This window comes from Zea mays, chromosome 9 (genome assembly GCF_902167145.1).
Source record: "Zea mays cultivar B73 chromosome 9, Zm-B73-REFERENCE-NAM-5.0, whole genome shotgun sequence".
NCBI lineage: Eukaryota > Viridiplantae > Streptophyta > Magnoliopsida > Poales > Poaceae > Zea > Zea mays.
Window position 1 is genome coordinate 140545511 of NC_050104.1, and position 17845 is coordinate 140563355.

Here is a 17845-nt window from a genome sequence, read left to right on the forward strand (position 1 = left end):
ATATTTTCTAGGAGGTATGATGTCAACAACAATCTGCAAGAAATCAATAAAAAATTAATAAAACAATCTGCACGCAATCAATAAAATAATCCATAAAAGGAAAAACACGAGAACCTGTCAATCACGGGCTGGCAGAAGGCAGGGGCCTGCGTTCGTGTCGTCGTCTGGGCTCCCCAGCAGTGCGTGCGGCGTGCTACTGTGCTAGTCTGCTAGATTATAGATAGGAACAACATGCAGACAGCAGGCGGTCAGACAGCGGCAAGGAAGCAGACAGGCGGCGGCAGGAAACCAGGAAGCAGGCGCTAGGCCCAGGCAGCGGCAAAGACAGAGCCTAGGCAACAAGACAGTCAGCGGCAGCATGCATAAGGAACTGAGGACCTGCGGTACGGTGCCTACCCTAATTCCTATAAGGCTATAATCCTATTGAACTTTATATAGGGTGGGCCCCTGGGAGATGGGGCCCAAGTCAGCTGTCTGATGCCCTGGCTCATGCACAACCCTGCACAACATAAACCAACCGACATAGTTGCACATATATAATCTCACACAAGGAAAGCATTGCCTCGTCATGCCGATCGAGCAAGCAACCAGATTATCGAACACGCTGGTAGTAGGCGTCTCGCGTGTATCGGTTAGTTGATGATCAATGCATCCGCATACGCGTTCTCATATGCTTTTTTGTTGGCTAGACTGAAAGATCAATCATGAGCGAGCGTGCGTGCATGGGTGTGTGGTCTCTGTTTGGCGCTGGCGCGTTGCAGCTGGGAGCGGGCACATGCAACCACATGCACGATGCCGCCATTGCCATCCAACATATGTACCAGGAACGCCAGCTGCAACGGATCCCGTCGCTATTATATCGGCCGATCCCTTGTGTGTGTTGCACGAAGGCGTGCATGCTTGCTTGCTTGCTATGAGGTGTCGCTTGCATTGCCTGCGTATAGCTGCCACTGCCACGCCTGCCCTTTTGGCACTGCAAACACCTGGGATATTCTCGCATTTACAGCTTTCCGTTAGGGAGGCTTGGGAGAGAGTCCTAGCTTATGCTTATCTAACTAACCCTCGCACCTCGTCATTCCAGCTCAATGCGTAACGTAGAGCGCATTTTCAGCCAACTCCCTTCCCTTGACAGAGAGATGCGTGGTTGGTTAGCAGGCGAACTTTTGGCCGCGCATTATTGGATACATTATCCATGACACGTTCTTGCTAATCACCTGCCAAGTTCTAAATTAAGGGCGCCGCCGATTAACTATCTCCCGATCACTCTATTGACTATATACACAATAATAAACAGGGGGTTTGCACTGAACGAAGCTGCGTCCATACACAGATGACAGATGTCGATGCTGCAACACCTGGTACTGTGGTGGTGTTTAGTTCCAGATGCTGCACATCCATCTCTGAAGTTTCACTTAACGGATTTGCAGGGCAATTCTTTCCCTTTTACTTATGAACAGAAAAAAACGTCAAGCCTACCGCAATATTGGACTGGACTATACGCACTAGTACAAAGATGATTTATTTCCCCTGGTGCTGGCGATTTTTCTACTGCATGGTGTTCGATCGTTTAGAGAAATCACTAGTGTAAATGTGACATTCACGTTGGAGGTTACGTTGACTTAAGTTCCGTAGAAAAATTACAAATCCTGCTGCTTCAATTCACGATTAGAACTGTTATCCGAGCTACTTTTTTTATTGGTGACGAACTTGAAGGTCTAAAATTTATAAAATACTTCGAAGGAGGCCCTTCCAGAAGGTTAATTAACCCCCCCCCCCCCCCCCGCCTCTATTTTTTACATGAATTTTTTTCAATTTGAGACAAATTTAGATCTAGGATTTTCATGGCTGAGTTTTGAGAGGGAGAAAGAATGGTAGGTTTTGGTCTTCGTTCCTTCAATATAAATGAGGTTGCTGTAAGGGGTTTATTTAATTCCTCATATCTCTTTTTGCACGAGCCCTTCTTAATTTCCGTGAAAACTGGATCTATAGTTTCGTGGTTTTGTTTTTTTTATGAGAGAGAAAGAATTGTAGTAATTTTAGTATACGGTTTCATGATTATCCCCAAAATTTTAGATTAGTGGGGTTGTCATGTGTATTCCCGCCATATATACATGTACCTCATCAACCATTAACTTTACAATTGACGCATACGTTCAAATACATAATAAATAATGGGGAAAAGTGTTATCTAGATTTCAAATATGAATTAGTTTCTTAGATTAGGCTACTTATTTTATTCATACGAGTAATTATTGCTATATGAGCAGTGGCGAAGCTACCCAGTACGTACGTAGGGATTATTCTGGTGAGCGAGTACGCGTGACCCTGACACACAGCTAGTTTTATCTTGTCTCTGACGCCAAAGGCCCACAGAACGCATCGATATCGGCCTGAAAATGACAAGGAATGTAGCGAAACAAAGTAACAGTGTCCTCCTCTCCGATGTCGACATGCATGGTTTCGCTCGTTTTTCGATCGGGAAACGATAAAATACACGTACGCGCACGCTGTTCTTTGTTTAATTTAACTCAGACAGGAGACAGCAGCCGTCGTCAAGTGCTCGTCCCGGGCATCCGTCCCAGAAACACGTGGTGGATGTGCACGGGGGGTGGGGGGACTATACACGTTGACAGGATGCAGGAGCATGCATGGCTTCCAGGTTCTCCAGCCTGCTAATAATATAATAACGTGCGTGTCTCGATCCACCGTTCAACTCAATGGCAGTTAGTGCGGGCGTACGTGACCGGGCCGGCCGCTATTAGTTTTACCTGCTGAGAGGCCGGCGGCCGAGCTATCTATCTATCTATCAATCGACGACAATCGCCAGCGGCAGGCAGCCACACTCACGCACACCATTGCAAAGTGACAGCGTCGCGTGCGCGCAGTGCAATGCAGGCAACTTTCTCATGTGTAAAGGGAATCTGCTCCTCTTGGTGTGAGTGTGTGTGTGTGTGTGGTGTCTGTCTGTCTGTCTGTCTCCGGCGAGAACAGAGCGGGCGGGACTCTCATCGTCCAGGCATGCACATACTCGCGGTGGCGGGCTTCAACACATGTCGCTCGGAGTAAAAAAAAAATGCGTGAGACTGCCGGACTGCGATCTCACCAGCGTGCTAGCGCGCAGTTCTGATCCGACGAACAATGAATTCGTCTCTTAGCTTGCTTCCTCCCAGTCCCAGTCCCCGCATCAAAATCCATGCCAGCAGAGCAGGTACGACCACGACAAGGAGCCGTACTCTTTCAGCGCGACGCTGGCCGGGCCGGGCCCCAACAAAAGCGCGATCCCAATACCGGACCGCGGAGCGCAACGTACACGCATGTGCCGACGCCGTGCAAAGTCGCGCAGCCCATGGACAGAGCACAGCACTGCCACTGCCTCCGTTCGTGTCGCTCCGATCCGTCCATTATTGGTGGTCCAGGCAGGGGGCTGCAGCAGAGTCCCGCCCCCCCCCCCCCCGCCCCGCGCGCACACGAGACTCCACTCCCCTCCACAGCGGAAGGAACCGGTCGATCCGTCCAACGACGGGCTCACCCGCCTACCCGGCGGTCGGGTCGACAGGCCACATGCATGCGCAGGCTGCTGCTGCTGCAACCGTGGGCTCAAGCGCTGCTGGCCTATATGGCCTCTGCGGCTCTGCCTCCCTCGCTCGGCTGGGGCGCGGCAGCATGCGGGCATGCACGGCCACCGCCGGGCGGGTACGCCACATGCATGCGCGCGCCAGGGGCAGGCAGGGAAGGGGCCGGTCTGCCGGAGCCGGAGCCGGCGTGCGCGCGCGCCCGCCCGTACGCCATGTGCCAGGGGCGGTGGATCGATGCGCCCGGTCCACCACCCTATCCCATCACTCAATGATGCAGATCGCGCGCCCTAGCAAGCAGTAGCTCGCGTGCATGTTGCACCCCCATGACAAGTGTGTCGTGTGATGTACCAAGCCAAGACATGGGAAGGGGGGCTAATAAGCCATGCATCTTGGTCGGTTCCAAGTAACAGCTCGATCGCGACCACCATTCGCTTTGCCATTTTGGTATGCATGCATGGGCGCATCGCTCTCCGGATCGGATACATGAGGCACGGGTATACATGTCCATCCGGACCGGGCCGAATGGGCAACCCGTGGCACGGCACGACACGGAGCAAAATGGGCTCAGGCCAGCCCGACACGCCCACCGTGTCGTGCTTGGGCTGGTGTAGTGACTCGTGTGCCAGTACGGGCCCGGCCCGGAAATTTGCTAGGCACGGTGTTGGCCCGAGAAAACCCTAGGTGTCCCCAAATCTTTCACTGCCCCGTCTCACGCGGTCACGCGGCGCCCTCACTCTCCCAGTCTCTCTCGGTCTCTCTCTCTCTCTCTCTCTCCATCTCGCGACTGGCGACTGTCTAAACTCTAAACCCTAGCCCCAAATCCCCAATCCCGCCGACCGCCACCGGCCGCCTCATCTCGCTCGCAGCTCGGTCGTCGTCGTGGCCTCATCGTCGTCGCCGTGGCCTCTTCTCGGCTACTCGATCGTCGTCGTCGCATCGCCGGTTTCGCCGTTGAGGAACTACCGAACGGTCCGAACCGGAGCCTCTTCTCTCCCTCCGGTCATCCACGTCGACACGTCGGTATGGACTAGGTCTTTCCTTCCTCGGCTTCCTCCCTTCCCGTCTTCTCTCCCTCCTGTGTCCGGTCGTTGCATCGCCATTTGAGTTGAGCCGTTAACGGCTAACCCTAACCCTAAGTCCCTAACCCTAACCGTCGTCGGTGGATCTCCATCTTCCTCTCTTCTCCGGTGCTCCGACTGCGCAGGTAATCTCCAATCTCCAATCTCCATCTTCCTCTCCTCTCTAATCCACCAATCCGTCGCTAATCCTCTCTTGTTTTGTGCTCAGGCCGCCGACCGATTAGGTTGGTGCCGCGCTCGCTGTTGAGGAACCGGCGCGTCTTGTCACGGTTGTGGATCTCCTCCCAGGCAGCTAAGTAGCTAACCCTAACCCTAATCCCTAATCACTCGGCTTCTCTTAATCCTCCGTCGTTTACTCGTTTTTGTCAAGTCACCATCTCTGCTGGCCAGATCTCCATCCTCCTCTCTTCTCCGGTGCTCCGACTGCGCAGGTATTTTGTTCTGTTAACTGTTAAGTTTGGTGCCGCTTGCCGTGCATCATCTCTAATCATATCTTTTGTTCTGTTAATTGTGAAGGTCGTCGACTGATTTGGTTGGTGCCGCGCACGCCGTTGAGGAACCGGACCTGTAGAGGTGTGGTGTGGGTGTCCAGCATCTGTATCATCCCAATCTACTATACCTACTCCTACATCTGTATCATCTACTGTTGCTGCTATATCTGAGTTATCATCATATCTTGATAGTGATACTGTGACCCAATTTGACTCTGATTTCAATCTTCTAAACTGGTGGCAACGACACAAGTTGACATATCCTGTGCTTTCTATACTTGCTAAAGATGTTCTAATTGTGCCTGCTTCCACTGTATCATCAGAGTCCACTTTCAGTTTAGCTGGCAGGGTGCTTAAAGACCGGCGGCGGCGCCTAACTCCTGATATGGTTGAAGTTTTGTCCTGCATAAAGGACTGGGAGCTCGCTGACTTGCATAGTCAGCACACGGTGGAAAAAGACACCAAAGAACTTGAAGTTGTTTTTGAAGCAATGTACCTTGAAGAAACTGGTGGAGGCAAAGAAAGAAGAGGTGGTTGATCTATTGGTGGAAGTGTAACTGTGGGTGTGGGTGATCTGTTCTTATGTTGTAAATTGTGATGAACTTAAACTCTGGACTGTATACATTGAACCTATATAGGAGCTGGATGTACTCTTTTCCTTTCTAGGGTTTTCTCACGAGGTGTGAGTTTTTACCTAGGAAGGTTTTTAACGAGGCAGCATTGCACTAAAGCTCCATTAGTATATATTATTTGCATAAACTTTTGTGATCTGTGATTGTCTCTGGGTTGTTTTGTGAACTGTGTGAATTTATGTGAATTTGTATATGTGTATGTGAATTGTGTGAATTTCTGTGAATATTTGTGATTGTCTCTGAATTTTTGTGAATTCCTGTGATTTTATGTGAATCGTGCTTTGGGCCAGCCTGGCCCTATGGGCTGACCGGGCTACAGGCACGGCACGGCCCGTTTCTATCCCTTTCTTGCCGTGCTTGGGCCAGTCTTTCAGTCCGCGGGCTAGCACGGCACGGCACACATGGAATTGAATCGGGCCGTGCCCGTGCTTTGCCGTGCTCGCGAATGGACATGTATAGGCACGGGTGGTGTCCGGTCAGATCGACACTGCTGTGCGTGTGTGTCTGACTCTGAATACAGCTAGCTCTGTGTGGTTGTAACTTGTAACCATGCACATGGAGATGGAGACATGCAGACGTCCCCGCGCGCGCGCTTTTATAACCTGCTGTAGAGTGTAGACTGTAGTAGGATGATTGATGCGCACGGGCACGGACAGACACCTGCAGAAGCTCATAGTGTCATTTCTCGAGTGGTGGTGAGCTAGCTAGGAAACCACGCCGCTGCATGCATCTGACGATGACGCTGATGCAATTCTTGTGACCTGCCGTGCCCTCCCCACCTGGAACACTGGGCAGAGACCCGCATGCAGACGAGACGTGCAGTGGCTTTGACAGTGCCACGGTGGCCAGCTCCATCCAGCGCTCCTAGCTACCGCGGACGGCCGGCCACTCCAGTCCACTGTCAGGCAGGCCACCCCCCTCCGATTCCGATCCGACGAGCCTACGCCGGCAAGGTTGCATGGCTCCTCCCATTTCTCATGTCTTTCAGGGCACGGTCTGAATGTCTGAGATCCCCATCTCGCGCCCGTCCCCTCGGTCAGCAGCTCCCGCACCGCACATGCATGCAGCACTGCAGCAGGTTGGAGGAGCTCTCCTTTTCCACGCAAACGCGCGCGCGCATTCCCCTTTTGCGAGTTTTTTTTTGATAGAACAGGAGGGGTGAGCCCCTACTGAAATTTTATTAAAACTTAAAAAGCGTCCGAGTTAGGAGCAAACAAGAAGAAAAATTACAAGAAAATAAATTACAGGAGGAACTAACTGCCGGTTACAATTGCCAAAGATGTAGCCATTCAGGAATTGCCGAGTCGAATCTGCCTTTCGCTCTACGAGTGACCAATTGTAATTCTTTTGTGAACTCATTCCTACATTGTTGCACAGTTGGGTCCTTATCCTGAAAAAGCCAGGAATTGCGACATTTCCAAATGCTCCACGTCATTAGAATGACTATTTCCATGGAGAAAGGAACATTGATCTGCTGATCAAGATTTGTTGCAGCATCCATGGGATTAGGAATTCTTGGGGGCGTCAAACCAATTGAGTTCCAGCAAGCCTTCGCGAAGTTACACCTGAGAAAAAGGTGATAGGGAGTTTCCTCCTTTTGCCAGATGCAATTCTCACAGGTGTAAGACTCAAGGGTCATGTTTTTTCCTTTTCAGCAAATCCATTGTATTGAGTCTGTTCTTTAACCAAAGCCAAAAAAAAAGACCTTATGTTTTGGTTGACATTTATTTTTCCAAAGCGATCTGAAGATCTGGTGAACTTGAGCCTGACCCATCAGATGTCTATAGGTCTTTTTTGTAGAGAAATTATCTGATCCCCAAATAAGTTTCCAAGCATCTTTTGTGTTAGTCACCGTGATTTGTCCCCAAGTCTCTTCTAATTCAAGAAATTGTTCATAGGCCTGCGCCGAAAGGGAGAGCTGAAAGATCTCAGTAAGGTGTTCCTTTTGTTTAGCTTCTTTGATAGTAAGTTTGCTGTTGCAGGCGAAGGAAAATAATTCAGGATATTGATGAGCCGGGATGCCCTTGTTCCACAGATCTCCCCAGAAAAGAATAGTTCTCCCATTACCAATAGAAGGGGCTGCCAGTCCCTTAAAATCTTGAACGAGACTGAGCAAGCTTTTCCACCAGAAGGAGCCAATTTTTGAACAACTAGGGAGTCTGCCTGCTCTGTAGTAATTGTTCCAAACCAGATTTACCCAAGGAATATCATGATTATTGAAGAATTTATGCAAAAACTTGAGCAGCAAAGTTTTGTTGTGCGTCTCCAGTCTGACCACTCCCAGCCCCCCATTTTTTTAGTCTGAGTAACCATGCTCCAAGCAGCCAGAGCCGGTTTCTTCGAGTTGACGTCGTTGCCTCTCCAGAGACAATGCTTCCGATAAGAGTCAATCTTCTTGACCGTGGCAACCGGAAATTTCAGGGTGCACATCAGAAAGGTCGGGAGAGCTGAGAACACCGAGTTAACAAGCTCAAGCCTACCGGCCTGGGAGAGGAGAGCTGAAGTACATGACAATCTCTTCTCAATTCTACAAATGAGCGGTAAAAAGTGGCAGATTTTGGGCTTAGACAGGCCAAGCGGAACACCAAGATAGGTGAAGGGCATCGAACCCATCTGACAGTTGAGAGTTTTGGCTAGAATCTCCATTTTAGCCGAGCAAACATTGATTGGGTACATACTTGATTTATTATAGTTTACCTTGAGCCCCGTCGAAGTTGCAAACGAGTTCAGAACAGCCCTGAGGAAAAATAATTGTCTGGGGCATGCTTCCATTATCAGTAAAGTGTCATCAGCATATTGAACGATCGGAAAGTCTTGACCACAGTTCGCCGCAAGGGGCAACTTGAGCAGATCTTGTTGACGCGCTTTATTGAGAATGCTCTGCAGCAAATCCGCCGCGAGGACGAAAAGAAGGGGCGAAAGGGGGTCCCCCTGTCTGACCCCACGCCTGCAGTGAAAAGTTTTCCCTGGTACACCATTAAGGAGGACCGAGGACGTACCAGACTGAAGAATATCCCTGATCCAGCTCATCCACTTTGGCCCAAAACCTCTATGCGACATCACCTGAAGAATCAGCTCATGCTCAAGGGAATCAAAGGCCTTTTCAAAATCCAGTTTGAGGACGATGATCTCCTTTTTTGAGGTATGGCAAAGATGAATATATTCGTATGCCCAGGCCAAGCAATCTTGAATGGTTCTCCCTTTGATGAAGCCATATTGATTATTGTGGACAAGAGAAGTCATCACTGTCTGTAGACGATTGGCCAGCAGCTTGGTGATGATTTTCATACTGTTGTCCAGTAGCGAGATTGGTCGAAAATCGCCCACTAAACGAGCATTCGCCTTCTTCGGGATCAGGACAATAAATGAGCCATTAATACTTCGAAGACACACATCCCCGCGGTAGAATTGGTCACATAAGTCATAGAAGTCCTGAGAAATAATCGGCCAATATTTTTTTGATAAAATTGGTATTAAACCCATCAGATCCCGGAGATTTGTCAGACGGGAGAGCAGCAACAATGCTATCAATTTCATGCTTTGAGAATGGCTCATCTAACCAGTTCAAGTCATTATGGAAAAGTAATAAGATGGGGAGATCAAAGACATTTCCCAAGAAGGCAGTTTGATGGAGGAGAAAGCGCTCTAGCTTTCATTGCGTCCGGCCGGCCCCGTAGATGTGTGATATAAATCAGGGCCAGTGCAGCGCCCCTCGCACCGTCTCCTTTACTGCGGTCTCATTGGTGCACTGCTTGCTTCAAACATTCGTCTGTGTCCACCTGTCTCCGTGTGCCGACAAGTGAGATCGACAAGCCCAGCAGGGCACGATGCAAGGATGTGGACGGCACGCTCGAAATAGGCAGCGGTGAATACTGGTCCGTAGACGAAGGCTATGTTTGTTTGGCCTTTTTTTCAACTTCTGGCCACATATGAACTGTCAAATTTCCTAGTTTTAAGCCCTTTTTTTAAGAATCGTTTTGCTAAAAACCATCCAAAATCAATATAAACATAGAATCGGTCGTTTTGATAGCTTTCTAGATCTCAAATTTTTTAGACCACTTTATCTTTCTTCGCACGCATCGTAATTCTCGTGATAACTAGATTCTCTGCGGCTACCAAGAGCAGCGTGCAAAAAGAGAAGGGAAGGTGGGCACGGCAGTACGAGTATCTAAGGTAGTATGGCCAGGCCGCAGGCTGCAGTTCTCCTTTTCTTGTCCAGTCTTCACGAGGAGAGAAACGGGCAACTTTACCTCATCCCGTCATCCGTCCGCGATAAAAAAAAAACCCGGCACTTCGGTGTCCATGGCTCCATGCCTCCATGCCATACCCTACCACCAAGTATGGCATGTGCTGCATGCCGGCATGTGCATGTGCGCGCGTAGGGGGGGTCATCAGGCCACGCCAATGGATCGCCTTTGTAACCGACCGGCCATTCAGCCGAGGCAACGACGAGCAGCCAGCCATGCATCCCGCCCAGCCCACACATGCATGACGCGCGTCGCCACACGGTCCTCACCCCAACGCCGCCCATGGAGCCCTTTCTGGCAAGTTGACGCGCGCCGGCGCCGCCACTGATGCACACTCTGATGATATACGATCTGCGCGGTGCGCCATATATATCCCATTCCCCCCTCCGAGACTCCGAGCGAGGGACATGCCGGTCGGCGGCCACCGGCCAGCGCAGGTTGAGTGTCCCTGATGATTGAAGAAGGGTGGTGACCGAAACTGCACTGAAGTCTGATCCACATGGAATTCATTGGATCGCAGGTCGCAATACTGTCACAGTCACAGTACTAGCAAGCTTTGGCCAACCGTACAGAGATCGCAATGCCCAACTGCTAATATTCTGACACAGAGTCTCAACATAGCCAGGACAGCTCTTAAGAGAAGTTTTTTTTGGGGGGGAGGAATTGTTAAAATTTGCAATGAAACCTGTCATTTATAGAATAAAAGACGCATTCGAGAAGAATGCTTAAGCGAGGTACAAGGTTTTCAGAGTTTACATGTGCGCACCAGCGACTAATAAAACCTTTGGCAAGAGCAGAGAAACGGTGGCGCCATATAGAAAGATCATTGACAACCCTAGCTAGGATCACACGTACACGGGGTTCCTCATTTTCGAAGATGAGATTGTTCCTATTCTCCCACAGCCTCTAGAGAATAGTGCCAAGGATATTCTAAAGATGGCGTCATGAGGGATGATAGGAGGAAAGAGGGGGAATCCTTCAACGCCATTAATCCTAAAGCCCGCCAATCTCCAGGAGATGCTGGCCCTGGAACAAGAAACGAAGACGTGCAACCTGTCTTCCACATTACCGCCACAGCGTGAACACTTCCCATCAGGCAGGATATTCTTCCTGCGCAGGTTCTTCCGGGTGTTAAGCCTGTTCTTGAAAAGAAGCCACAAAAAAAAATCTTTAATTTGCTTGGGAGTTTTGAAACCCAGCAGATATCCGACAACGACGAGTGATTAGGCGAAGCTCCTCCGCACATGTGTTCATAGAAGCCTTTTGAGGAGAGGAGCCTCCCCGAGTGAAGCATCCTTCTGTCGTCATTGCAGCCCGAAAGGCGAACCTGTGGCAGAAGAGCAAGCTCTGCGAAGGTCACGTTAGTGAAGCGAGGGCGAAGACGCCAATCAAGACTATGGTCGAAAACTCACTCCATATACCAAGAGGTTAGGCTGAGTAGAGTGAGAGAAGAGAGAGAGAGAGAGAGAGAGAGAGAGAGAGATCTCAAATATAGGAACACCACCGGTCCAGCCAGAAGGAGGTAAGGAGCCGAGGAGATCGAAGACTAAGTTGAAGATGCCGCCCAAATACAGAGGGAAAGTGAGAGTGGGGGCGAGGTCCGGATTTGCGCTTCCAAAGTACCAATCCACCCAAGGAAACAGTTACAAAGAGTTATAGATATAAGTACTATCAGAGAAAGGGTGTACAAAGACATCTTTTAAAATCAATCTCTAGTTATTATTTACTTTTATTAACACTTTCTCATGAACATTTAGCTCCATTCATCCATCATGCCTGGTTATACTCCAAGCGCATACGACGCGCCGATAAAATTCGGTTTTCGCCTGGCCCTGCCGCGGCCCTAGTTCGGAGCCTAGGGAAGATCCAGTGACTCGGAAGAGGACGCGACAGGGACGGAGATCTTTGCGTTCCAGGCCACGTCATGCGCGAGAAAGCGTCGAGCCGCAGCCGCCCCCCGCCAAAGATTTTATAGTTGGGCACAGGTGGGCCCCGGCATTATCCGCCCACGTGGTGGGCTAGGCATCTCCTCCTCCTCCGCCTCCGTGGTTTCCGTTTCAGTTTGGCCTCTGGCAAAGGGAATGGCAAACAGGCACTTCATCAGCATTCAAGCAGCGTGGATGCCGACCCCGTCGGAGACGGAGAGGAAAGGGGACGCGGGACCACGCTCGTGGTCGTGGCCAGGCATCCCACATGGCTCGTGGCGTCGCAGACTTGGCCGCGGGGAGCAGACAAATAAAGCGGCCGCGCGCGGTTACTCCGTTGGCTGTCCTGAAGCGACGGCAGTCTAATTGCGAGCATCAATTGTGGTTGGCCTAGTTCAGGCGTCATTTCGCCCCGTCTTGCCTTAACGCGTACTCTGTCCTTCAGCTTGAGGCTAACGGATGTTTCTAGTGGTTTCAGAGAACGATTTTTTTTTTGTTAGGAGGAGGAGGTCAGGAGGCTGTGTTTTCAGGAAGGCAGGCAGTGTACGGAGTTAGGCCTCCAAACAAAGCAAGATATCTGACTGTTCAGGAGGTAGCACAGTCCCACTTTGATGTTGGCAGGCAATGTCAGGTATAGAGGGAGAGGGAGAGGGAGAGGGAGAGAGAGAGCAGAGCAGAAACATTAAGCATGAAACCAAAAGGCAGGGCTTTCAGAGCGCTGGCATACCAGTATACCACTAATGAACAACAAATCTAGGCTACCAGAGACAACAGGTCCTCAGCAGGTAAGGCTGCGCGGCGGCTACGGCGCCGGCCGGCCATACACCAAAAGCCAACGCTATCATTTGTACGTCCAAAACCAACACGGCGACGACTAGCGGTGCCGGAAGAAACCACCGTACCATTACCGACCTTCCGGCCTGCCGGTTTCTCTTTCAGACGAGAAAAAAAGGAAAGGAAACCACTTTGCAGGAAATTCGTGACGGGCGGGTGCAGTGGAGCTTTGGATTGGACGGGGCCGGTAAGGTAGCAAGCTTGCAGGCTAGCTAAACTAAAAGAGGACGGCGGGCGGCCTTCAGTTCAGCTAGCTGTTCTCGGGGGCGGGCCGGCCAATGGCGTGGACGGCACAGCACGAGGATATATATGCTCCTCCTCCTACGCACTTGTAGAGGGAGTAGGCAGGAACATGGCACTGTAGGATATATACAGTAGTACACGGCGCCATTGATCGGTGTTAATGCTACTGCGCAACATGACGCCACGAGTCATGATAGGCGCCTACGGCCTGTCACGTAGCCGCGTGGCGCGCACAGCCTAGCAGTGACACGGCCTACCTGAACAGATGAGGATGGGTGGCGACGCGCCAATCATGCATCGGCCACGTCGCCACCGCCCCGTGCCCTGCCATACGTACGGACCACGTGGAGGCTTCGGCCTCGGTCCCGGCCCGGACGAGGCCCCGACGCAGAGGCGCGCTGACGCCTGGGCCACCACTCCCCGCGCACATCATGGCTTGCGTGAGCCGCCAGCTCGCCCACGTCCGGAAGCCGTTGTCGCGACGGTGTACACAGGCGCGCCATCCTCCAACCCCACAAGACAGCGCCGTACTTTCGCCTTGACGCACCGGAGCCCGAGCGCCGGTGGGCCGGCGAACGCGACGCCGGGTGAAGAAAGGGAAGAAGCGACCGCGGGATCGGAGCACGAGCACTGTGACGGTGGGTCCGCCTCCTCGCCGGCGCTGTCGGCGAGTTGTTTTTACTGCATGGCGAATGCGACGAGATGAGATGCGAGGGGCGTGGCGGGGCCACGGACCACGCTCTGCGTGCTTGCAGTTGCATTGCACGCACGCCCCCGCTGGTTTTCAACCGGCCACCGGGCGTGCTCGGTCAGATCGGCCACGTGCCCATTGATCCCCTCACACATCGCATAGCATTTCAAGTTCCTTGTCAGTACCACTGCCTATTTCGAAATAAAACAGTCGCGTACCCTCGGATGTTTTTTTTTACCTCTTTATTTTTTTTTACGATGCGGCTGCCAATCCATCTTTTGCTTGCACACGGGTCTGTCGTCTACGGAAGTTTTTTTTTTGGATTTGTGTCTGTACTTCTTCAGAAATCTTGAATCCAAGAAAATGTCTATGCACAATTTAGCGAATGTGATCGGAACCGCGGAAAAGCATGAGAAAATTTGGGTCCAGCAAGTGAGGAGCAAAAAGCGAGCGGTTTCTGTGAAGTACAGCTTAGTAAGTACTTGTAACTATGGTTGTGAGATGATACAATAGTACAAGCAAGCCATGGAGAAAATGCTACAGGATGTTGAGCAAGAAGCACATGAAAGGATGCATCATACACGATGACGTGATCTGAACCAACATTTCAAGCTGCATTCATCGGAGAGCGAATCGAAGCAGGTGAGAACAAACCAAGCTACAAAAGAATCCTGAGCCGGAGGGAGGAGAGGATAGAGACAGCAAAACCACTGTGGGCTACGGCTTCTTCTATCACATATTACAGCACGGGTTAATCGCTGGGACGCCATCGTCGTCGTCGTCGTCTTCATCATAACACTAACCGCTCACCGAACTGGGAGAAACAAGACGACAAAGGAAACTAGAAAGAGGGAAAGCTAGCGGTTAACTAATCCCGAGGAAAAATTCGGGGCGAGGGAAAAAATAGACGGAAAAAAAATTTACAACGAATCCACGAATGTTGGTCACGCCGGCGAGGAGGAAGGGGAAGAGCCGGCGCCGGAAGATGATGAGGAGACGGCGGACAGCGCCTCGGCGAGGGCCGTCATGGCGCGGACCTGCATCTGGAGCGCCGCGATGTAGTCCGTGGTCTCGGCGAGGAGCGTCGGAAACGACAGCTTCCGGCAGCCGGGCACCAGCCGGCCCAGCACCATGGCCTTCCTCGCCACCGGAGGCAGCGCGGCGGTGCCCTTCGCCGCGGAGGCGCCGTGGCGCGGAGGCGGGGACGCGGGGGCGCGAAGGCGCGCGCGGTGCGCGGCCTGGAGGCGGCGGCGGTGGGACGCGAGGATGGCGCGGCTCCAGTGCGTGCGCCCGCGCGCCGCGACCGCGAGCGCGCGGTCGGCCGCCTCGCGCACGGCCCTGCTGCGCGTCGGGGCCGCCTTGGCGGCGGCGGCGGAGGAGGGCCCCGCGCGCACGAGGCGGATCGCCTCGAGGAGCCTGGACGAGTAGATCTCGTGCTCGCGCCGCGTCCGCCACTCGGACGGCTGCGTCGGCGCCGCCCCGGCCGCGCGCTTCCGCTTCCGGCCCCTCTCCTCCACCTCCGCCGCTGGCGTCGAGCTGGACGTGGACGCCATTGCGAGTGCGCGCGCGCGCCAAGAATTGTTGCTCGCAGAAGGAAAACCTGGCGTATCGGACGCGAGGAACAAGGAGCTGCGATCCAACGAGGAGGAAGAAGGAGATGGGCGCTGCGCTGGCTTTGCGCTCGGGGTCGGGGCAGGGTGGGTGGTGGGATGGGAAATAGGGGAGGCGAAAGAGGTGGGAGACGGGGGATATAAAGGGGGTGCGGTGCGGCACCGGCAAATGGCGACGCCGATGCCGATGGTGCTCCACTGCTCGGTTCCCTCCTCTCCTCCCTCCTGTGATCCGCTTGGATTTTCTGCCGCAACGCCAACTCTTCTGCGCTCATGTGTTAATAATGGTAATAATATAATATAATATAATATATATTTTTTTCTTTTTTTTATTAAAAAGATCCTTTGGTTTCTTTCCCCTCCTGATCCAGTCTGCATGTGCGACACTAGGAGTGAGCTGGTCATTATGAGGTCCACTGGGCTTGGACTTTGTGGCCCTGTGTCCACTACAGTGGTCACGATCACAGAGGTGTAGGGATCGCGTCGGCATGATGGCCTTTCCTAGTTTCCTTTGTGTTGAAGAGCGAGTGCAAGCAGTTGTTGAGAACTACGTTACCACGGATCACCAGATCCGCTCCCTTCCCTCCCGTCAGCAATAGAGGCGCAAGAAGATATAGAGAACTCGTCTCCCTTCCCATAAGCACGACAGAGGAAACACACGAGACACTGGATATAGGGTTGGGCATCTGGCCTCTTTCTGATCTACATTCCATATGAGGGGTACAAGTTCTATATATAGAGACACGATAGCCCTCAGGGCTATATTCGGTATTTGCCCACATAACCCTTCATTAGGGTTTCTCAACACTCCCCCTTGGGCGAATACCGCGACCAACACATGCCTCGTTAAAACTCCAAAAAAACCAGTGGGAAAAATATGGAGAAAGAGTGCATGGTGATACAAATTGCATTTGCACTTTGTTGCCTCGTTAAAAACCTCATGTGAGAAACTTCAAGAAAACTCACCAAGGGAAAAAGAGTACAACAGCTGTCATCGGAACAAATTTCGATCCTCTGGGATCTAGATTCTACTGAATCTTCTACAAAGGCTAACTTTAGAAATGTGCTCCCCCTGATCCTTGCAAAACTGTATCAATATTGAAAAATATTTTCTTCTGGAAGTATATGCACATATAGATTTAGCAAACAGATTGCATATCCTTGCAAAGATTATTTCAGGAACTTCACCTCAACTCACTTCTAGGATACACGAGGTAAGTGCACGTATCAACATAAATAAGCCACTTCGACTAGTGGTGTTCGATCGACTAGATCTACATATTTGATAGAAACTTCCATAAAGGTTCACATATTGATCATCAAGCTGACGCCTTCAGGGCATAGAATATGATATTTATTGTCACACGATTGTGATCAATATAAGCATTCGCTCCCCCTGACGATGACATATGTCAAAGTCGTTATCCCTCATAACTTAACCATATTCTTCAAGATATATATCTCATTGTTCATCTGGAATAACGAGAATGGACGAGGTTGGAGTGCTATCATTTTCTATCTTACACCACAATTTATACATAGTAGTGCAAAGCAAGTAACATGTCCTTATATAGGACTTAGGGGATAATATAGTTGCAATAGTACATATTCTAAATATGACACATCGCTCCAGGCGTTCATCCATTGCAACATCTATGATGGTGTAACAAAAGTCCATCAAAAATCGTAATCCATCAGGGATTTTTCATCGATCAGATACATCGTTATAGTCTGTCATTCTGGCACAATGGGGATATTTTTGCCAGTAACACCTAAACCTTGTAGGTTTCTGCCATCGGGGCTTTAGAGGATACCGTAATTCCACATCAAGTGGAAAATACCATGAGTAAAACTCGTGGAATGCACATGTGCTTATTCGGTGAACTTCAAGTCCTTTGGTACCTCATCTTATTCCTTTTCAGGTCTGTATGGGTCTTTATCCCTTTATCGGGATTAACAAATTTTGGTGTTCAACTCAGACTTTATTTCTTCTAGAAAGGTTCCATCAGGGAACTGTAATCTCAACTAGTAGATATTCTCTCTACACTTGAGAATGGTCATTCATCAGGAACGCATTATTCAGTATGAGATTTATATGTTGCATATTTATAATTCAAGAATATGAGTCCTCCTTGGATCTCATGACAGATCTTCTGAACCCTATTAACTGCATAGTTTAATTCATGCCATTTGCCAAATATATATTACATAGCGGAACAGTGTTTATTCAACACATATGTGGGAGGGGTCTCTCACAAGACCACTTGAACCATCGCATTCACCACACATTATTTCATCAGTGCCCATAATGTCCGAACTTCAAGCTCGTGACTTTCACTTTGCGATTATTGGTTCAGCCTCGATTGCATTTATCAATGACCCGATAAGAGAGCTTAAAGCACTCATGCCTAGGACTTTGTTTTGGATCCATTTGCAATCTAGAGAGGCAATATAGGTGTCGACATATTTGTCTCCCACATTTAATAATGATCTCCGTTATTTCCCAAAACGAAAGATT

The 17845-nt window shown here is 50.7% G+C and overlaps 1 protein-coding gene and 1 pseudogene across 3 annotated transcripts; both read right to left on the reverse strand.

Moving 5' to 3' along the window:
- Positions 1–10694: 10694 nt before the first annotated feature.
- On the reverse strand, positions 10695–13111 carry LOC100275803 (uncharacterized; annotated as a pseudogene). 2 transcript variants are annotated; one of them, NR_156736.1, is made up of 3 exons: positions 12852–13111; positions 11269–12093; positions 10695–11161 (listed from the first exon to the last, which is right to left on the reverse strand). The product of NR_156736.1 is annotated as an uncharacterized protein, transcript variant 1 (transcript). The 2 variants fall into 2 exon arrangements; NR_156737.1 differs by having other exon boundaries at positions 10695–13111.
- A 1124-nt stretch (positions 13112–14235) lies between these two features.
- LOC100303849 (uncharacterized) lies at positions 14236–15588 on the reverse strand. Its single transcript, NM_001165468.2, has one exon. The coding sequence runs from the start codon at positions 15268–15270 to the stop codon at positions 14662–14664; it is 609 nt and encodes a 202-aa protein (NP_001158940.1). The 5' UTR covers positions 15271–15588; the 3' UTR covers positions 14236–14661.
- Positions 15589–17845: the final 2257 nt, after the last annotated feature.